Source organism: Ochotona princeps, chromosome 16, assembly GCF_030435755.1.
Source record: "Ochotona princeps isolate mOchPri1 chromosome 16, mOchPri1.hap1, whole genome shotgun sequence".
In the NCBI taxonomy this organism is placed as follows: Eukaryota; Metazoa; Chordata; class Mammalia; order Lagomorpha; family Ochotonidae; genus Ochotona; species Ochotona princeps.
In genome coordinates, this window is record NC_080847.1 from 11107695 (window position 1) to 11130296 (window position 22602).

Consider the following 22602-nt stretch of genomic DNA (forward strand, 5'->3'; position numbering starts at 1 on the left):
ATAAAGAAATAAACCTTCTGCACTCGGGGAGCAATGTTTTGCTTTGTTTTGTTTTACCAGCAATCAGATACTGAAGGTTTACCCTGAGTTTCATAACAGAAGTGAGCTGCTGGCATCACAGGACACACAAGTGGTTGAACAGTTGGTTACATTGCTGTGGTGGTGGAGGAGAGAGATACAGATTCCAGGACAAGGGTCCCAAGGTCATGTTCCTCACCTCTTGGGTTGTTGGCCTACTTACCTCTATATTCAACTCCTCAATGACTTGCTGGCTGGCGTTGTATTTGCTGATGGTGGCTTCCAGTTGTGTAGAGTAACGCACCACCTCTTTTCGGATATTCTCATTTTCCTCTTCCATCTTTCTCAAATTCTCCTTCAACTATTCTCCCATTAAAGAGCAAAATCCAGAAAAGAAGTGTTGATGCCAGGCTACTTCAAAAGCTCCAAGACTCCTGCTCTCACCCCGGGCTCTCCTCTGCCCCCCTCAGGACTGCAAGCTTTGTGGCTCGCCCACTCGCTTTTGCTCCCCCACCTTCCCTCTTCTCTGAGGTCTGAACCTGCAGCCTCTGCCTCCGTCCAGGACCAGGGCTGGATTCATGACCCTGCCTCTTCCCATGGTACCCTCTCACCATTTTCTCTTTCTTCTTCTCTTCCTCTCGCAAAGCCTCAAGTTCCTCCTCCAGCAACTTCTCCCGATCTTTGCTCTTTTTCAGTTGCTCCCGTTTCTCCTCCAGCGACTTTGTTACCTCCTGGAGATCATCTTCCAGCTTGCTTTTGGCAGAGGCTAGCTCCCTTTGCTGAAAATAAGATTGGCTTGAAAAACAGTCTTGGACTGTGTGCAATTTGAGAAAAGAAATCCAGATAAACACATACAGGGAATGGCTGGAAATGAATAAGAGGACAACTCCATGGTTATATAGCATAGGTAACAATAATAATATAATTGGGCCCGGTGGCGTGGCCTAGTGGCTAAAGTCCTCGCCTTGAAAGCCCCGGGATCCCATATGGGCACCGGTTCTAATCCCAGCAGCTCCACTTCCCATCCAGCTCCCTGCTTGTGGCCTGGGAAAGCAGTTGAGGACGGCTCAATGCATTGGGACCCTGCACCCACGTGGGAGACCCAGAAGAGGTTCCTGGTTCCCGGCTTTGGATCGGCGCGCATCGGCCCGGTGTGGCTCACTTGGGGAGTGAATCATCAGACGGAAGATCTTCCTCTCTGTCTCTCCTCCTCTGTGTATATCTGGCTGTAATAAAATGAATAAATCTTAAAAAAATTAATAATATAATAATAATAAAAGGTTTGCAGGTTTGTGTTGAGACACAGCAGGTTAAACCACTCCTAGAGACATGGGCATCCCACATTGGAACGCCGGTTGAGTCCTGGCTGTTTTACTTCTGATCCAGCTTCCTACTACTGTATCTAGGACAACAGTTGAAGATACCCCAAGTAATTTGCCCCTGCTGTCCATGTGTGAGACCTGGATGGGGTTCTATCTAGGCCTTTGGCTTTGGACCTGAGGCAGCCCCAGACATTGTAGTCATTTGGGGAGTGAACTAGCGAATGCGATATCTTAGATATTTTTCTCTTTGCCTCTTCCTCTAGTGATAACTTTCAAATAAGTAAATCTGATTTAAGGTTGTGTGTTTTTGTTTGTTCAACTAGATATAGCCATTTATCTTATTTATAGATCTATTTCCCACAACATTAGCCTTCTTCCTAGTTACCAATTTTGTCCACATAAGACCTCTTTGAGTATACTTTCAGAAAATCTTACAAAAGCATAAAAATGAATAATTTAGAAATCAAGAATTCTAAATTGACAAGACTAGATTTTAAATTCTACAAAGGATAACACTGTCTTTTTATTACATTTAGGTCTAACTCTAGAAAGCACTTATTGCTAATCATTAGCATGCCAATAGAGATTCTGTACAATTAATTTGCATGGATTTTTGTGGCGACACCTACCCAAACAAAGGCTAGTGTATTTAACTGTAGGCAGAACAAACACTTGAGCTGGTCGCTGCCTCCCTGATGTTCATACCTGGTGCTGAAGGAGTTGGATACGATCTAACATGTCATTTATTTTCAGCTCCTGTTCATCTGTTGTCTTACGAAGCTGCCTGTTCTCTTTCTCACAACTTTCATTCTTCCTCAGGGCCTCAGAGAACTCAAATGTCAGCTCCTCTATCCGTTTCCTTAAGCAAAATGACAACAGGAAGACGGACTTTAGTGGAGCTGGGTCTAAAGGGAGCCCTTGCTCCTGCCCCTGGGTAGCCACCCACAGTTGTCCTGGCACAGCTTCTTCTGGCCATGGGCCTGTGGTACCTGTTGACTGTGAGCTCCTCCTCGGCCATGCTGAATTCCTTCTGCAGCTTCTGAAGGTCTTTCTGTAGCTCCTGGATGGTTTCTGCCTTCTGTTTGTCTAGGAAAATGCAGCTTTGTAGTTTCCTCTGAGCATCCTCCAGGCTGATCTGGGCCAGCCTGGCTTCTTCCTTATACTGGGTTACTTGCTGAGCTACAGAAGCCAAAAAATGAGCCAGGGGATACTCGTTTGAGAAGCGAGTGTATGTGTGAAGATCCGACTCTCAAAGGAGACTAGCTATAAAGTTCTTTCATTTTTGGGGCCTACTTCAACCCTCCATCTGTCCTCATTTCTCACCATTTTGTTACCAGTCTTCAGGAGTCCACTAAGTTATCTATCCTCAGCTACCCTCCAGCCACGAACTCCTTCATTGCGAAAGTTAAACAGATTTGTAGGAATTGCACAGTATCTCTAGCTTGACTCATCTATCATGAGGGACAATTCCTGGTCTAGAGAGTCCACAGAGGGAGCTCTAACCACCTCATCAGTCACATGGAAAACTGAACTGTAGAATTGCCACTAGTGGTAAGCTAGGAGAGAGGGTAAGGTGGGTTAGAACAGATGGAGATGGACGCATATAGGAACAGAGCTTGGGGTGTCTTGGAGGAAAGCAGTTTTTAGGCGATGGAGAGGGAGGATTTCAGAGCAGCTGCATGGTGAGGGAATGGAACAGGCAGAAGGCACAGAGGAAGAGGCCAGATGGAATAGAAAGGAGTGTGGGGTTGGGGGATGGCAGACAGCAGAGTTGGGTCAATGGGATGCATAGAGGCAATTTTGGGGGACTTTGCAAGCCAGAAGTGGTTTAGTCTGGGAATGGACCTGAAATAAAGATAGTTAAGGACAAGTGGAATGTGTTAGAGTAGACAAAGATGGCAATTCCTTTTCAGCCCACACCCAGCCTTCCTGAATTTGAGGAGAAAGCATGGTTCCTTTGTATCAGATCCATTCTCACACTCTATCATTCTACTATTGCTTCTGCTTTACACCTTCCTCTCATTCCCTCCTGCAGGCACTTGGGACACTGGAAAAAGATATTTTCCTATGGAAGTGATGATACACCTTGGAAGAAGGAGGGAGGAGAATTCTGTTTTCAGTGGTTAGGGGGAAGCGAACACGTCCAGTTTTGGAAACGTTGAGTCAGAAGAGAAGGTGCGTTGCTCAGGGAGAGTATCATGAAAGAGTCTGACCTCAGCGGTCAGTCAGTGGTGGGGCTGTACGTTTGGGAGCTCTGAGCAAATACCTGTAGCTATGAGGCAGAGGCGAACAACTCACAGGGTGAAGACATGAGTACAGGGCACAGTCTTAGCTCATGGGTAGCCGTGGTCAGAGCAGGCAGGAAAGTAAAGATGAGATTTGTGGAAGAACAAGGCACCCACCATGTCTCCCAGATTGATTTGGTGTGAAGCTACAGAGTGAAAGGTGGGTGAAGAAGGGGATATCAAGCTGTGTGTGGTTCAAAAACATTGATAACTCTAATTCACAAAAATCTCCCCTTTTAAAAGACGAACAGTTCTGTGGCTTTCTGCACTTATCGCTGTTATCTCATACAAGGAAATTCTGTCCCAAGGTGAGATTCCTGGTGACCTCTGCGTAAGCCATTCTGCAGAGGGTCAAGGCACAATGCCCAGGGAATGCATGCTTAGGTCAAAGGAGAGAAGGCCTCCAAACCCAGGGGGCAGAGACGTGAACTGTGTGGCAAAGGGCCTAGAGAACGCAGAGGGGAATGTGGTGTGGGGGCCAGCCCAGGGCTGTGTCATCCCTGGGACCAGGAAGGGACAGGCTCCTCATCAAAGCTGCTGAGAGGTGGGCGGGCGTGTGCGCTCACCTTCCCTGGTGGAGGCCCTGCTAGGTGGGGAACACTTCAGAGAAGAAGCGACGATGGGGGCGCATGCAGGTGTTGGAGAGGGTGGTGGTCACCACTGAGAAGCAAGATGAGACTGGGAGAAAGGCCTGGAATAGGATGCTGGAGGACCAGGTGAGATGGCCACTTAGGGAGTGAAAAGGGGGAACCGGAAGCACGGTGGGGACAGTGCCTGTTGGTGGCCGTACCTGCCAGCTTCTGCTGCTGTTTGGCCTCTTCGAGACTGTCCTTCAGCCTCTCCGCCTCAGCCCGCAGGGCCCCACACTCCGCCTTGGAGTTGTTCTGCTTTGCCTCCTTAATGGTCACTTCGAGCTCTGCTGTTCGAGCTAGCTGCTTCTCCAGCTCCATCTCTTTTTTCATGATATTGTTTTGAATCTGAGTCAGTTTCTTCTCTAGTTCATGTAGCATTTCATCTTTCTCTTGGAGTAACTGAGAGGGGAGCAGAGTGTGAACGCTCAGAGAGGCCAGAGGGGTGGTGGGTGAGGTCAGTGTGAGATTGGTTGAGCCCTCCTGGGAGACTGCCTCATTTTGCCTGGATGTTGCAATGGTCTCCGATTCACTCTTCCTTCCTCCACATCTGTTCCTCTCAGGCTATTCCTCCCATGTAGCAGCCAGAGGGGGGGCCTTTATACCTGCTCAAAACCCTCCATTGGTAAACATCTCTCTTGGAAAATGAATTCTTCATGCTCTGGCTCCATCTGACCTCACCTCCTGCTAAGCCCTGCCTCTCTCTGCGCCAGCTGATCTCTGGGGACTCTCCAAACAGACTTTACCTTAGGTCTCTGCACTTGCTCCTCTGTCTGCCTAGAATATTCTTCCTCAAGGCCACAATCTGGGATTCTCCTTTAGTCATTCAAACTTTGCCCAAATACACCGTTATCTGAGAGGCTGTACTTGACTAGCCGTATAAACCAGCTACCAAGCTAATTCAGGAACTGATTTGTCAGGAATGTATCAGTATTATACAGAGTTTTGCCATTTATTCATCATCTGTCTCCCTATACTGGAATGAAGCTCCATGAGAAAGGGACCCTGCAACTTTTTGTTACATTCTCAGTGCCTGGAACAACGTTTAGTAGCTCCAGGTGCTCAAAAAGACTTGTTGAGTAAACAATGACTGGATACAGTTTACCCAGACTCCCTGCTTCTCCTCACCCTCTCTAAGCACCTCCATTCTCACTGGTAGATTTCTTTTGTATCATGCAGCAGGTGCTGTTAGTGACCAGCCAATCAGCTAGATTGTTTTTAATAGTTTTGATAAAAGTGCAGAGGGAGAATGGCACTGACTATAAAGCTTGCACTGGTTTTACAGCACTTCTGTTCTTAGTTCTGTTTCTACACTTCCTCAAGAACTACAGATATTACACGTTCTTTCAGTGCTTCCAGACTGCCTGACTTGCATATTCATAAGGTATTTGTAATATGAAATTAAAATTCACTTGAAACTTTCAATAAGGCTACATGTTGTTTTACAGCATTTCCTTGTGCTGTCAAGCATTAAAAAAGCAGAGAGGGACAGTGAAGGTGTATCCCACTGCTACACTGCAGAGCTAGGGAAGAACCTCTTCCTCATAAAGTCATTACTATGTACTATAAGAATGATCAAGGAAGTTCCCCCAATGGGTCTGGAGCCCTCAGCCTCCTTGTGTATGCACAGAGCTTCCCAAAGCCATCACAGAAGACAAGTAAGAGACAACCACTTGTGGAGGCTTGGCCTCACTCCTGCCCTGTCCTGTGGTCTCACACCTGCCCTATCCTGTGGCATCACCCCTGCCCTGTCCTGTGGTCTCACCCCTGCCCTGTCCTGTGGCCTCACCCCTGCCCTGTCCTGTGGCCTCACCTGCCCTGTTGTGTGGCCTATACCTGCCCTGTCAAGTGACCTCACCCCTGCCCTGTCCTGTGGTCACATCCCTGCCCTGTCCTATGGTCTCACACCTGCCCTGTCCTATGGTCATACCCCTGCCCTGTCAAGTGACCTCACCCCTGCCCTGTCCTGTGGTCTCACACCTGCCTTGTCATGTGGCCTCACCCCTGCCCTGTTGGTGGCTCCAACCACAGTGTCCTTTCCTTTACCTTGTCTTTCTTCAAAGCCAGCTTCTGGTTCTCCGTGAACTGCAACTGCAGCTCCTGCAGTCGGTGTTGCAGGAGGAGGGCCTCCTTGTCTTTCCGCTCAATGTGTGCAGATGTCTCTTCCCGCAATCCGTGCAAGTCCAGCTCTAGCTTCATCATGTCTGAAGGCAGTGATACAGGGTGCTGCCTGTCAGAGGGGGGGCTCTGCCCTCATGTGTCCTCCCATCCCCACCCCCAACAGTCCATCAGCCTCTGGTCTACCCTTCATGATGTTTTTCTTCTGCTCTGACACAGCTTCTAGCTCCATGCGCAGGTCCTTCACAAGGTTCTGGTACTCCTCCACATGCAGGCACTGGCTGTCCTTCTGCTCCTGCAAGTGCTTTAGTATCTGCCAGGTGAGAGAAGAACAGGGCAGCCTGAGGACAGGGAAAGAAGGCTTTCTAAACTGGCCAGGTCCAGAATATGACAATGCAGAGGCAGGTAGCAGTGGTGGCCAGAGGCTGGGGGTGGGGGAGCCAGGCGACTGCTAATGAGTTTCTTTCTGGGACGATGAATGTCCTGAAATTGATGACCGAATGGTGGATTTTATGGTTTGTCAATTATATCTTAAGCATTTGGAGGTAATGAAACCCAAAGATATGGCAGACTTTTCATGTTCATTAAACTGTGGACAAGAAAAATAAATCCCTGTTTCCTTGCAAAGGTGTCACTTATGGATCACCTGCTATGTGCCAGGCACTATTCAAGGTTTTTGGAAGAGTGGTGCAGAAAACAGACACAAATCATTGCTCTATGGAGCTGACCGTCTAGTAGGTGACACAGTGTAACAAGCAGTGACTCATGGAAAACATCAAACACTGATAAGTGCTACAGTAAGAAGAGAGAAAGGGAGGTGCATGAGTTGGTATGTGTTGCAGTTTTAAGTGGCAGGTCAGACAGGTTTCACTGGAAAGGTGGCCTCCGAGTGCGGATTTGCTGCAGGTTGAGGAGTGAGGCATGTTGTAGGTGTCAGAGCTGGATGCTGAGGGACTAGCCAATGACAAGGCCTGAGGGCAAGCAAGGACACAGAGGAGGATATAGTTAGAATATGCTGAGAATGGGGGAATTAGGAGACGAGGTGGGGTGTCCTGAGTGGCCACAGTGTATAGTTTTCAGACCCTATGCAAGAACTTTGGCTTCTACCTCAAAGAAGGGAATGCCTCCCTGATACAGAAGAGGCACAGACAGGTGGCCAAGGAGAGAGAGTTTGCTATCTGGGCAGCAGTGGATGCTGGAAAAGTTGTTTGTGTGATTTCAGAGCTGACAGGAGGGAGAGCAATACCATGAAGTCTGGAAGAAATGGCTGGAGAAACACAGGACAATCCCCACATGACCCAGATGTGGGCACTGCGTGGTCTCAAGGGCCCACACGAGGCTGTGCCGATAGAAAGGAGGACAGAATCACTGGAAGAAACGAGGTAAGGATTTTCAAGTTCTCACAGAACATGTGGGTAGCAGGAAGGCTTTGTTAGGGAGATACAAAATGGTGGGTAAGAGCATGTTCTTTGTCTTGGGAAAATCTATCATTTAAAACAATGGAAAGGCGGGGAGTCCTGCTGTAGGGTAGGATGTGGGTATAAGGAAAGAGACCTTTAAAATAAATATTGAATTATGTCCAAGGGGAGGCGGGGACTATCAAGTTCACTGCTGATTCAACTTTCTGGGAATGGCAGTGCCTGGACACAGGAATCTCTGTCTCTCCCACTACAGGGTTCTGGCAGAGCTGAGATGTGCTGCTCACAACCGCCTTGGCACCAGGCAGCACCCCATCTTAGGGCATGCAGATATGCCACCACTAACCCAAAGCGTGGTCTCCCACCTTTTTGATGTCTTCACAGTCTTCGGAGGAGCTGGGAGGATGTCTGTGGGTGGCTGTGTAGGAAGCAAAGTCGGCTTGTAATTTTATTAAAGCCTCTTCACGTTCCAGCACCTGCAGATGAGCACAAGTCAGTTAGGCCGAGCGCTCAAGTAGCATGCTGCTGCCTACTGGTGCTTTCGTAGTGTGAGTCTGTTGGGGTATAACTCGTCCCACGCGCCCTGTGTGGTGGGCAGGGAGCAGGAACGCTCTTCGGTCTGGTGTCACTGTCCTCTTAGACACAGACGGCACGTTGTGTCAAGTCTCTCGGAGACCAGAGCCGGACTCCGCCAGATCTCTGGGTCCAGAGGCAGAACAAAGTCCTTTGGAGGCTATGAAACAGTCAGAAGGTGTGAGTCACAAATGGAGAATTAAGGCAGGCAGTTTCTTTGGAGAGCATATGTGGGTGTACATTTTTTTTGAAAACTAAAAAAAGTGAAAAATTTGTTTCATTTTCATGTTGTTCTGAACTTGTTTTTGAAAATAATTCAAATAAACTCAACCATCAGAAGTAACTCAAAATGTCTTATTCTCTCCTCTTTCATGTCCACCAAGTTGGGAAAAGACATCATTAAAAATTTGTCATATGTAATTCTATATTATGGGCAGAGATTTTAAAACACAGGACTGGAAGTGAACTATGTGTGAGACACTGCAACCTGCTTGCGACCCTGTCAGAAATACTGCCATCCCTTTTTCTGGCTACATAGGATTCTGTAACAGGTGCACCTTCTTCACCATTTTTCTTAATCACTTCGGTCATTTGCCTGCTGGTGGCACAGAGGTTGATTAGTGGGAGGTGTTAAGTCACTTCACATGGCCGGGGTGATGCGTACCAGAGAACAAGGGCAATAAACAAGCGAGTACATGACGGGTATTGGAGGAAAGTCCTCGGTGAGTCCTTTCGGTGACTCTTGCCCCAGGTTTTGTTTCCTGGCAGCTTTGGTGTGAATCCCCCCAGAAGACCGTTCTAGAAGGTACTCACCAAAGCATTGCTGCAGGCCAGTTTGTTTCGAAGCTCCTGGATGAGGTCGTCCTGCTCAGAAACCTTCTGCCAGACTTCGGAGAGTCGTTTCAGGGTTTCCTGATGCTCTTGAATCATGCAGGAGGATGTGTAGATTCGCACCTTGGAGTGGTCACCCTTGTTCTCCGGCTCCTGCGGTGGACGTAAACAATGGGTTGGTTTTGTGTATATTTTGTGAGTTACAACTTCAGGTTCCATACGTGTGGAAACATCTCTAGCTCTATATTCCAAAAACCTGCTTGTATAAGAGAGGCATAGTTTCCTTAATAAAAGACACATTAACTAGTGCATGCACATGGTAAGCAGATCCAAATGACTCACAAGAGAACGCACTAACTGTTCACAGATCAGGCCAGCTTCTCCATGGCAGTCTGTTACCAGTATTCTTGCTATTCTTGCGGGGATAATTCACACACATTTTTAGGGGTATATACACGTGTTTACATAACACTTCTTTCCATTACATAAATAAGAGTTTTCTACGTATGTTCTAAACAACATGTTTTCACTTTGCAATTTAGGAGAGCTTGTAATTTGTTATTTATAGATCTATTTTTTTTAATTTCACATTATGCAAGTGCTCCTGCCTAGACTGTGCTTACTATACAAAGTAACATTATGGGTAGGTATACATTTTTTGGTTGTCTTCTCAAATCTCATATTCTCTCCACTCTCCAGAGATGATAAATTGTGCATGTCACTCTAGAACTTTATACATTTACAGCATATAAAGGGATACACAAAATATTGATTATGCTACCTTCTTAAAACATAACAATCATTATTTTTTGCTTATCAAAACATCTTAGTGATTTGCCCATATAAATACATCCACTTTTATCTTCTTCTTTTACATATTTATCTAGTTTCTTATTAATGGGAATGTAGGTTGTTTCCAGGCCTTTTTTTTCCCTTTAAAATGAAACTTACCCCAAATGTAGGCAACTGCCTAGGCTGTATTACGCCTAGGTAAATGTAACATTGCTGGGAGAAAAGCAGCTAATAATTGGCGGGCATCCTGGTCCTGGTTAATGCCAAATCTGTGTTAATTATACCTGTGTACCAGCATCGTTGTCTATATCTATATCTATATATTTAAAGATGTGTTGGGGGCAGATGCCTGCACGCCAGCAGACAGGGTCTGAGCATGTGGGGCCCTGGGTAGGCAGACAGGGTTCCAGGCTGGTATGGCACACTGCCAGAGCACCTGGCTTGGGGATATGCATGCTAGCGGGCATGGGAGGCTGTGGATTGCTCAGAGAATGGGTCTGGAGGTGTGAGCGAACAAAGACTGCTGAAGGAAAACGTGACAGGTAAGGAGTGACTTCCGGGACATCTCCACAACCTGGCTACTGCATTTGCAGGTAAATGAAGGGGCTGAGACCAGGTAGTTTAGAGGAGGGAAACTGGAGGACCTTTTGAGGCCAAACCAGTACACCTGCCCATGTGGGAGACCTGAGCTGGTGTTGTTGATATCAACCACTGCCTACCAGTGCATATGAAAGCCATGGTTGGGGGCATGCCTGGCAGGGCTTGACCATGGTACTCACCAGTGAGTGTCAAGGCAGAGTTATGCTGTTATGCTGGGCCATGACACTAATCAGCTAATGACAGAACTGAGTCTGGGAGCAGGTTCTGTGGGGGACTGTGGATTCACCCCTGTGGGACTGCCATACCAGCTGGTTTGGGAGGGCTGGATGTGGTGATGGGCTGAGCTAGGCATGACCATGGAACTCACCAATACTTCAGGGATATTGGGATTGGGCACAGGCTAGACTAGTTTAGGCTATAGCACCTGCAGGCACACCCAAGAATTGGGTGTGGGCTGGGCCAGGCTGCAACATCCAGCAACAAGCACAAAGTCTGACACTGGGGGTCAGGTTGCTGGGTAAGAGCCTAGCACCCATGGGCACATGTAAGATCTAAGTCCTGGAGTGGGCCTGTTGGGGGGACTTGGGAAACTTCCCTGGTGGGCCGTTGTTCCTACTGGTGAGTATGTGAGTCAGGGCTGGGTGTTGGTCAGGCTGGGCAGGGCTGCTTCACTTGTTAGGTGTGTGGGTTGGCTCTGTAGGGGGAAGACTGGGCAGGGCCAGGCGAAACCATAGCACCCTGGCATGCATGGGAGCTAGGATAGGGTGTGGGCCATGCAGAGCCAGGCTAGGCTGTCACACCTACCCGTTTACATGAAAGCCAGAGATGGGAGCATGATGTGCAGGGCTAAACGGCAGCACCCACCAGCGAGAGTTGGGATGGGGAGAGGGCTAGGCCAGGTTAGGCTGCAGCATTTGATGACAAAGGCCAAGACAGGTGATGGGTTATGCTGGGCTGGGTCAGAACAACTATTAGCATGCCAAGATCTGTGGCTGGGAGCGAGCCTGGTTGGGGAGCTAAGGGGATACCCTGTCTGTGCTCTGGTTCCCACCAGTTGGCATAGAGCCAGAATGGGGGCAGTGGACTGTGCTGGACATGACTACAGAAGCTGTTGGCATGGGGTGTGCCAGATGGGGCTATGCTCCAGCAACCATTCGTACTCACAAGAGTCAGTGTGGGTGTAGGACAGGCTGGGCTTGGTCTTGGCACCTGCTGAACAATATGAGAGCAGGGTCTGAGGGTGGAACAGGGAGGGCTGGACTGTAGCACCTAACAGTAAGAGCCGAAACAAGTGTGTGCTGGTTTGGCAAGGCTGCCGTACCTCCAGGGCAGGAGGTGGGCCAGGTCAGGCCGAGCCAAGAATCCACCTGTGTGTGTGAGATCTGCCACTGGGCTGTTACTTGATAGAGGAGCTTAGGGAACTCCTCTGTCAGGACACAATCCCTGAAGGTGAGCACAAGAATCAAGGCTGGGAGCAGCTCAGACCAGGCCAGGTTACCATATCTACTGGCTTATGAGTGGCTCATGTCTGGGGGTAGGTCAGGCTGGACCAGTTCACAGCACCCACTGGTAGATGTGGGAATCAGGACAGGACAGTCCTGGTTAGGTCATAACATCAGCCAGTTCACATTAGGGCTGGGACTCGGGGCTGGTTGAGCTCAGCTGGGCTATAGCACCCACCAGCATGAGTTGGAACTGGGAGCAAGCCCAGAAGGGGAGCTGCGGAGGTTCATCTGCTGTACCACTGCTCCCTCTTGTGAGCATGAGAGCTGGAAATGGGAGCAAATTAGACTGGCCTGCATGGAAGCTGGGTTATGGGGACAACCAGGCTGGGCTAGTCGACCCAGTGCATGCATGAGCTAGATCAACTACCCCAGCCAAGAGTTGGCAGTGAATATCTGGGCAAATGGAGACTCTAAGGTGGACTATGTCAGCCAGTGGATTCTGGAGAGATTTCCTTGTGATTGGAGTGCAAGATTGGCAGCAATACAGAACTGTTGAACTATCAAAACCACTTGAGAAGGACCCTTGGATCATGCCCCACATCAGAGATCCGGGGATGGTTGGGAGGCTGGGTGTGGCTTTTCCCCTTGTCTCTCCCCTCCCCTCAGGTAAAGGAAGGAAAAGAAGGGAATGTGAAAACAATGGTCTAACCCACTTTTCTCTAGCCCTTGACTCTTCGCCACCCAAATCAAATATGTAAAAATTTTCAAAAATAAAATTCATATAAAAAGTCTTCCTCCAGATAGTGTGAAATCATGCCTGAAGGTTGTTCTCCTCTCCTTGGTCTGTACTAATCATGGGGTGAAGTCATGCACATAGGTAAAGACAAAAAGAGCAGAGAATTCTAGATTCTTTCCCCATTAGACTTGTCTCCTTAACTGGGCTTTTTTGGGCCGAGTTAGAAATAGTCCATGTTCACTGAGCATGAAAGCTACCTATGAGCCAATCGCAGAAAGGTCAGTCAGAATCTAAAACTGACCACAAATCATGTCCACATAAATAATTCAGTGTAGAAGCAAGCAAAGAAATGAAAAACGTAATAGAAAAGTTGAGGAACAGGAAGATGATATCTGTAGGCTCCAATAAGGACTGAAAAATGGAAATGGATGTTAAGAGTAACGGAAGAACAATTCCTTGAATGGGAGAAAAATGCAGATGTTTAAAAGAGTCAGTTAAGTGTTGAGAGGTTTAATGAAAAACAAAGTAAGAACACCCTGAGCTAAACGCTCCAGACTTCAGAAAGATAAAGTAAGTGATGGGCAAAAGTTACAGAGCAGGTGGAAGGCCAGTGTGCTCATCTTAAATACTGACACAGACAACACAGCAGCAGCTTCCTACATTTAAGTGAAGGTGCTTTTCCAAGTTGGTAAATATATAACCAGAACGGCATTCCAGGATGATGGCAAAACAAAAAAGTTGCCACCTATAATTGCTTCTGAAGAAATTAAGAAATTATTCCAAGGGAAGGAAAAACCCAGGAATGCAGAAGAGATAAAAATGTTACCATTGAGTACATGAATGAGGAAAATTGTAATCTTAGAAGCAAATACTCCATATTATGTAAACATTTTGAGAGATTAAAAAAAAAAAGGTAGAGGCTAAACCGCCACCTGTAGCACACATGGGGACTGCTTTGTGTCCCAGCTGACCCACTTCCCACCCAGCTCTCTGTTTATGGCCTGAGAAAACAGTGCAAGAAGGCCCAAGTCCTCGGGTCCCTGCACTTAAGTGGAAGACTCGGCAGAAACTCCTGGCTCCTGGCTTTAGATCAGCTCAGCTCTGGCTATTGGCAGCCGTTTGAGGAGTGAATCAGAGGATGGAAGATCTCTCTTTCTCTCTCTCTCTGTTTTTCCTTCTCTCTATAAATATGCCTCTCAATTAAAACCAAAACTTGCTTTTTTTTAAAAGGCGAAAAACTTTCTAGCTCATCATCATAGGATAACATAATTTAAACACCAATATAAGAGTACAAAAATACAAGCCATCAGAAGATCTCATTTCTGAAAACAGATGCAAAAAATAAAATGTCCATAAATGTAGTAAGCAGATTATTAAATAATATAATATGATCTAGTAGAGCTTATTGGAACACAGGGGGTGTTTTGTGTATGAAAACCGACTGATACAATTTGCTCCTTAAAGAAGTTCTGTGATTGATTATCTCGGTGCTCACAAAGACATGCTCAAACTCAACATTCATTCCTACTTAAGAAAATTTTTCATGTGCTAGACGTGGACAGTCACACCTTCAAGTTGAATGGGACGAAGCCAAGTATAACAGGAAACTGCCATACTTAATAGTGAAATACCAGGAACATTTCCTGGAAAATGAGCAGCAAGACAAGACGCTATGCTTCTACATTGCTCTGGAAATTCCGGCCGATATGATAAACTGGAGAGTAGTTGTGCAATTTTTGAAAGGGAAAGCAATTTAGAAAAAAATCAAAGATTTTTCAACTGGAAACCTGATAAGAGAGCCTGATTAAGGTGGCAGGAAAAGAGATAAGTCTTCTAACAAATCAGTAAGACTTAATACATTTAAAAGTATTAAAGATCTCATTCATAAACCCAATAGCAACTATAATATATCTAGGAAAAAATTACCAGGGGAATACAAGACATGAGACTACTGAGGAAAATATAAGAAAATTTGAACAGAAGTTGAAGAATGTCATGTTTCAAAGGACAAGTTAATTTCTCCCAAATTAATATATTATTTTAAAGTCAGTCGACATAAACCTAAATTTCATTCAGGAAAAGTATACAAAAAGGGTGAAGAAAAAAATGTGGAAGTATAGAATGCTGAGGGCAGATCTGTTCTGGAAGGAGCTATCAGAACCTGGTGTCAGTTAGAGTCATGAAAACCTCTGACTTGGAAGCGGATCAGCAGACGTCACATGTCCAGAATCCAGAGCGAGCCATGTGCATGGAGGATTGGGGCCAGTGACGCAGGGAGGAAAGGCGGGGACGTTCAATAAGCGGCTTGGGGACAACTGGAAATCCATTTTGACTGACATGAGATAAGAGCCTTATCTTGCTATATACATAAAACTCAAATCTATATTCTAGATGGACTGAAGATAAAAACACAAAAGTGGAAAAAATAGAAAAGTACTTAAAATCTAAATTAAATTTTTTATAATCTTGGGAATAGAGGAGGACTTCTAAAGCTGGATATAAAATCTAGAAAATACAGAGACAGACTGACGTCTTATACTCCAGGACAATCAAGAACTTCTACATGGTGAAACATAACCATTCATAAAGTAAGATGAAAAATTATAGACAGAAAATACCTGCCACATATGTAAAGAGGCATTATTGCCTGTACTAGGTTAAGAAGTTTCTATAAATCAATACAGACAAGACTAATAGCCTAACAAACATGAGTTAGTAAACATGAAAATCCACGTGGTGGATGTGAACAGTCCTCCACACTCTCTCAGTGTGGTGGAGACTGAGATGTGCCTTCCACATAAGCTTGAGATCTTTTCTATGTACAGACATGTCACATCTCTGATGCTTGGCTAGCATACTGACATTCTGTGCCATGTTGCCTGGTAATGGACATTATCCATTTGGTATACAAATGAGTGCCACATCTCACTTGTATATAGGGAAAATACTGCGATTATATTTTTCGCTTTTACCTGTCTCATGGCAGGGTCCTGACCCACTCTCTTCAGGAATTGCACAGAATCAGAAATCTTTCAAGAACCAAACTACTAGGTGTTTTGGAATCATGTTTTATAGACTGATGAAGTAGCTGTCACCCAGGACTTCAGGGTATCACCTTTTCTTTCTTTTCTTACAATCGAATCTTTCCTGATGCAATCCTTAACCTTGTATATGTGTAACTGTACGTGAAAAGCCCTGGGAAGATTCCAAAAACATCATTGAAGGGATAATCTAACTGGGTAGAGTAGAAGGGAGAAGGCCAGATTGACTTTCACATTTAATTGTCATACTTTTGTCTTGAGAAAATCTATCCTACATGCAATTAAAAAATTAAAAATAAAAGAGGAATTCAGGCATCTTGGCGCTTCTGTCCCTATTTCATGGCTTTTTCCTGCAGTGTGATGCTGAAGTCGTGGTGTTCCTGAGCCCTGTGGTGTGTAAGGACCGTTACTGAACCTCAGTGAGGACATGGAAGGCTGGCACACTCATTTGATCATTCTCTTTCTGCTCTATCCGAACAGTGCCTCAAAGCTGCTGAGGAGTAATCTTCAAGGAGATGAGGAAGCTGGGAATTCAGAAGCTTAGGTCTACACAAGGCAAGGAACTGATACCTGCTTGGGTTTGCATTTCCAGCGGAGGAGGCTGGGCCTATTACAGGGGCCCATTTGAGCTGAGCGATCTGGTTGAAGTCCTTACCTGACTGATGAGCCCGCTAAGCTCTCCTTCCAGCATCTTCACTTGGCACTCCAGTAACTCGATGTTGCTCAGGGAAGTCTGGTATTTGTCCCTGTAAAGGTTTAAGCTCCTCTCCAGGGAGACAATCTTGTGCTCAGCCAAGGCAAGCTGCTCCTGGGCCAAGTGGAGCTTTTCTCCTGTGTTCTCATTATGACTTCCCATTTCTTCCTCATAGAGAATCACCTGTTGGTGTAGAAAGGAAACCATGCTGAACTCATGGAAACATTTAATGAGGCAACGACAGACGTGGAGCAGTCTTACATATAACGTAGAAACCCTGATGAGCATAACGGACACAACACAGACCTGAATGCTATAAATCACGCAATACCAGGACGTCAGTGGTTAGGAATAAAAAGTTCGTCCTCTTTGGAGATAAGCACGGTAAAGACAGGGATTACGTCTATTACTCATTCTGCTGGCACGTGCTAAGAACTTGAGAAACAGGAGTGCTTGCTAGCTGATTAGTGGGAATGCCTTTGCAGAGGTCCGTTTTTTGAGGACTTCAAATGCCAGGGTTTTCACAGGCATTCTCAAAAGGTTGTGTTCAGGAAGTGCAGAGAGACCCTGCTGGCCACAGGTCCACATTGGCAGAATTCCCACGGCTGAGTGGGAGGGCAGGACCTGAAGTTCATCTGTTACATGATCCTCACTTAGATTCCTTTTTCCTAATCAATGGATTAGTTTCTGAATTCAGAAATAATCATTGAATGCTCCTGAGTGTTGTGTTGGATACATACAGGATAAACATGTATAAGTCATTGGCTCACTTCTCATAAAGCTTAAACTTTAAAAAAATGATGACACTCTTTTAATCTGTTCTCTTAAATATATTCTTAATACAATTCCCCCACTAATATATAGTCTGGCACAATTGCAATTTAAAAGCTATTAACTATGCTTTTTAAAGTATAAAACGTGGACATTTAACTACCATCTGTATTCTTGCTCTGAGCTCTGATTCCTTATCTTGAAGAGACATTAAAACTGAATGTCAGGGAATAGAATCAGACTTACCATGGACTAATAAAAATAAATATTTCCTGGATAGCTCAAAACATACTTTTAATGTGTTCCTAACAATTTCCAAATATTCATAGCTGTGCAGAATCTAAAACTCTTAAAGTCTTGAGGAGACAAGACTTAAGATGAACATGCATCTGTATGTAATTGAGTGTGCTAAATTTTATGGCTTGAATTACAGGTGTTGAAGGAGTTAGGAAGACTTCAGATTTGTTCAAATAGCTCAGTGCACATGCTGATAGAACCTGTTCCATTAGTTTAAACTAATTATACTTACTGCTTATCTTTGGAGATTCTTCTTAGGAAAGGATGATTTAGTTCAAGGTGTATTAGCAAGGAAAGGAGACTATTTTAAATTCAAATGTTTATAGCAGAAGTCATTGGGGGTCTGTTCATCTCCCTTTAGCATTCGCTATTTTCTTTGCATTCTAAACCATGCCACCTGCAAACTCTTTGCCCGGGGACTTTACTAGCCCTGAGAACACACTCAACCAGAGGGGCTGGACAGGGTAGGTTAGAAGTGCAGGAGCATCCTTCAAGCAACGACTGAGTGGGTCTGAGGAGTCACTATAAGTTACGTCCCACATTGCCTTCCAGGGTTACCCAATGCTCAACAGGGATTTCTTATAGTAGTTTCTTGTCCTTCCTTGGCCCACCTCCTCATATACTTTCTGGAATAACACTGTGAATTCAGTACACACATGTGTTTGCATTCCTTTCTTGGGGTTTGTTTGCAGAATCCAACATTAAAGAGAAGTTTGATGCTGCATTGGGAGAGATTGGCAGAACGTCAAAAATAATTTTTCCAGTGCTTTCTCTGATCCTTTAGGATCAATAACAATGATTGCTACTTGCCAAATCCCATGCCTATTTCCCCACTCCTTAGTGATAAAACCTTGACTTGGGGGGACAACAACATATCTCTTAAAGCACCTCATTTCCCAGGTCTCTTAAGAAGTAGCAGTAAGTCAGGTGATTAATTCTGGCCAGCAACATATGAATGAAAATCCTGTGCTGGGCTTATGCAGTGTCCTTAAAGACACAGCGTGCTTCTCTCTACTCACTCCCACCCTTCATCTGATTGGAACAAACATACCGTGGCTGGTGCACTAGCAGCCGCCACAGGTGACCTAGGAAGTAGATGCCTCGAGCTGATGATGGTGGATGAAAGGGATGGGAAACCAGCTATGTGCTGAGGCAGGCAGCTGTCTTAGCAGCAGAAGACTGCTTGCTCCCAACTGTCTTTTATATGGTGTAGAAATAATATATGCAGCTAAATAGAACCCCAGCTGGTGTAGGATCACTTTATCCTGGATGGACGGTTTTGTCTAAATTAACAGAGCTATATATTCATTTTCTTGGGCCACGGTTCCCGCTCACAGGCTCCATCCTAGATTGTATTTTTTGGGATAACCCTCCTAATTCTTTTCAGCGAATTCTTATTATGCTAACACATTCACTTTAAAAATTTTTCTGTGTTCTTTTTTAGTCCAATCATAAAGTCCCTGGAGTTAGTCCTCCAGCAAGAGCACCATCCAAAACACCCTGTGGGATTTTATCTTTAACTGTTGAAGAAGAAAAACGCCGTGGGAAACCCTCGGGTTAGGAGTTTCCATGGAATATTATTGGTAGTGTTACTACTGTTCAACTGGATTTAGATCTGTAGCTCTGAGTTTTTGAAAGTTAACCAGGATTGTAAAGGGAAACTATATCCTTGGTTTAAAATACTTCTCTGGAATATAAATAGAAATGAATGTCCTGAATATACTTAAGTCTGTGCACTGTAAAACTCTGGTCTGAAAAAATGGTCTGGTACCATTTGCGATTGACTCACACTCGTGTCTGGTTACCTTAGCCACTGTGCAGGTGCTAGAAAATGTATAGATTACCAAAGCCTAATTTTTCTAAAATAGTTGATTTAATGGACTTTATGATTCTTTTATAACCCTCAGAGACTTAGAGTCGTTTGCATTTAAATTGCCGTGATAATAGCATAGAATATGTACTTGCACACACATGTACACCCCACATTAATTGAGCTCTTACCCAATGAATGCCACTCATTTTTTTTCCTTCTCAGCTTGAAAAAGACCAAGAATCACAGAAGGAAAGTTTATAAAGTCTGCTCAGATGTTGTGAGGCTTTCCTCTTTAAGACCAGTTTTGTGCTGTCATGGAGTGACCCTGATTTCCGCAGGAAGTGGAGCATGCTGGATGTGTCTGGTTAGTCTAGCCATACCTCATCCTCTTTGAGCTTGCAGTGGTGGTGGAGGAGGACCAGGTCTGAAGTCTCCTTCTTCAGGATGGACTGGTACTGCAGGAGGGAACAGTAAGTCGCCTGCAGCTCTTCTGTGCGGAACTCCAGCTCTTGCTGCAGGGCCAGCAATTTTTTCTTCAGTTGCTGGAGTTGTCTTAGATGACACTGCTTACTGGACCCAAACTCCATCTGCGACTGTTCAAATACTAAGCCCTGTGCTTGCTGCTTGCTCTGCAATAAAGGTTTAATGTCCAGAAAAGGCTTCATGAGTAAGGAGTCCCTTATTCTGTCTGAACATGCATGCTTAGCTATCTATCATTTTATCTTTTTGTTTACAGAGAACATACTATTTCATATTATTCACTAGAAAGCAAATCACTTTGCATTCCAACTCTGAAAGAAGCATTTAAAAGAAGAAAAATGGGGCCTGGCACAGTGGTGTAGCGGTTAGGGTCCTCGCCTTGAACGCGCCCAGGATCCCATATGGGCACAGGTTCTGGTCCTGGCAGCCCTGTTTCCCATCCAACTCCCTGCTTGTGGCCTGGGAATGCAGTCGAGGACGGCCCAGTGCTTTGGGATCCTGCACCCGTGTGGGAGACCTGGATGAAGCTCCTGGCTCCTGGCTTCTGATTGGCTCAGCTCCAACCATTGAGGCCATTTGGGGAGTGAACCATCGGATGGAGGATCTTCCTCTCTGTCTCTCCTCCTTTCTGTATATCCGCCTTTCCAATAAAAATAAATAAATCTTTAAAAAAATTAAAAGAAGAAAAATGGTTCTCACCCACCAGAGGCTTATTTTAGTAATAAGAAAGCAATACACATGAAAGATCCAGAGGAATACATGAAAAGAGAGAGGGAAACTATCCTTTAGCTGCTAGTTCACTCCTCAATGGCCACAGCAACCAGCGCTGGGCAAGGCAGAAGCCAGGAGCCAGGAGCTTCATCTGGGTCTCTCGCATGGATGGCTGGGGTCCAAACATTTGGGCCCTCTTATATTGCTTTCCCAGCCACATTACCAGGAAGCTGGATCAGAAGTGGAGTAGCTGGAACTCAAACTGACACCGTTAAGGGATGATGGTGTCATATGTGGTGGCTTAACTTGCTGTACCACAGCACTGGCTCCAGTGCCCTCACATATAAAGACAACACAATTGACCTGGAAGAAAATAGATTTCTGTTCATGTTCTTGGTGTAAACTTCGTATTAAAAAACATCTGTGAAAAGGAGTGCTCCAAGAAGTTGGGGGTTAAATCTTGGTGATTTTGGAAACCTGGAAAACAGGTGGCTAAGCCAATGCCACTCAGGTCTGGGCATTGACTCTGTCTCCTTTTCCTGAAAGAAGAAGTGACCTTTTGGAGGGTGTGTGGGTGTGTGGGTGTGTGCGCTCTCACCCTCACAATATACACTCTACCTGACAGGTTGCTAATTTCATTCCACAAAAGTCCCTACTTTGTATCAAGTCATCTGCTGTTGGTGGTGCATGTCCCTAAGTTGTTTTTCTAGCATAATTGGGGTTTTTCACACTGGTAATTCCACATCTTGTGGCTCATCATCCCTTATGTCATTCATGTGAAAGACAAGCAGAGGAGAAGGGTAGGCCAGGGGCAATTCTTGGCTGCCCTCTCTGCTCACTTTTCTCTTATTTTTTTATTAATTCCAAAATGAATAAATAGAAAATGACATGTCATAGTTTAGATCTACCTTTACTTATATATATGCCGAAGGGTAGTATAATAAAGGTACAGACATATTTTTTTGTCCCTTCTCTTTCTAAAGTAAGTTTTCCATCTAGCGAAGACATAGGTTTATTTGATCATATTCTTCTTTGACTTATAAACTGAAAATTGAAGAAAATGAGCAAGTTGAAAATGACTTTATGGAGGTAGGACCAGTTTTGAAAATGATCGTGCAGAGGAGGACATGATGGCAGAGGCCATCCTACACACCAGGTTTCTCGCCTAGATTCCCACCCAGGCTTTTGGGGGGAGTCCTGGCCATCCCGGGGGACCTGTTCCCATATTTTGTCAACCTTTCAGCCTGACTTGCGGTCAGAGATTACAGCTATTGCTTTTTCCTTGTCTATGTGGCCACTTGATCACAGAAGGAAATTAATTGGCCTGGCATGATTTGCCTTTTGAAAAGTCACATTGGTTTCCACCCAATACTTTGTGCTTTTCAAGTTGATGCTAATTGATTGATGTTAAGTTCTGTATTTTCCCTCATATTGAAGTTAAGCTGACAGGTCTATAATTACCACGATTGTCCCTTTTCCTTTTAAAAAAGATGAGCACTTCATTTACCCTTTTTCAGTCTACAGGGACTTTCTTTATGCTCTTGAGTTCTCAAAAATAATCACCAGCAGCTATGTAATAACACCTGCCAATTCCTTAAGTACTCTTAGAAGTATGCCATCAGGCCCTGCTGATTTGCCTAAAGCCAGCTTTTCGAAATACATTTTAACCATTTTATTCCCTATTCTACTTGGTGCCGACTCTATTCCGTCACCAGTTAGTTAGCATTGTTCTGATAATTGGATCCCTGATGATTTTTTTCCTTTCTTTTCTTTCTCCTTTTTTTTAAATTTAAGAATCTAAAGAAGAACCTATAGTTTTCTCTTTCAGTCATTTTCATGAACTTCTTTTTCCTATCTCTGTAATATTAAGTGATATTTCTTGGAATGCCAGTTTAGCCTTATATAATCAGTCAGGTTTGCCCGCTACCTTTTGTGTCTTCTGCAAACATCAGACTTGTACTGGTGGAGCGTGGAACTGTGTGTTTGGAAGTGACATGCATTTACTTTGGTCAGAGCTTCATGACTTCT

At 45.1% G+C, this 22602-nt stretch overlaps 1 protein-coding gene across 6 annotated transcripts in view; it reads right to left on the reverse strand.

Annotated features, from left to right (window-relative positions):
- The window catches only part of PMFBP1 (polyamine modulated factor 1 binding protein 1), a 44300-nt gene that overhangs the window by 11156 nt on the left and 10542 nt on the right, over positions 1-22602 (reverse strand). For all 6 annotated transcript variants that reach the window (XM_058674220.1, XM_058674221.1, XM_058674225.1 and 3 more), the window contains exons 4-14: positions 19764-20012; positions 16464-16685; positions 9177-9347; positions 8156-8266; positions 6559-6685; positions 6301-6458; positions 4416-4656; positions 2330-2519; positions 2046-2199; positions 630-797; positions 242-379 (exon numbers count right to left, since the gene is read on the reverse strand). In XM_058674220.1, the coding sequence (XP_058530203.1) occupies positions 242-379; positions 630-797; positions 2046-2199; positions 2330-2519; positions 4416-4656; positions 6301-6458; positions 6559-6685; positions 8156-8266; positions 9177-9347; positions 16464-16685; positions 19764-20012 (1929 nt within the window). The remainder of the gene's footprint in view (positions 1-241; positions 380-629; positions 798-2045; positions 2200-2329; positions 2520-4415; positions 4657-6300; positions 6459-6558; positions 6686-8155; positions 8267-9176; positions 9348-16463; positions 16686-19763; positions 20013-22602) is intronic.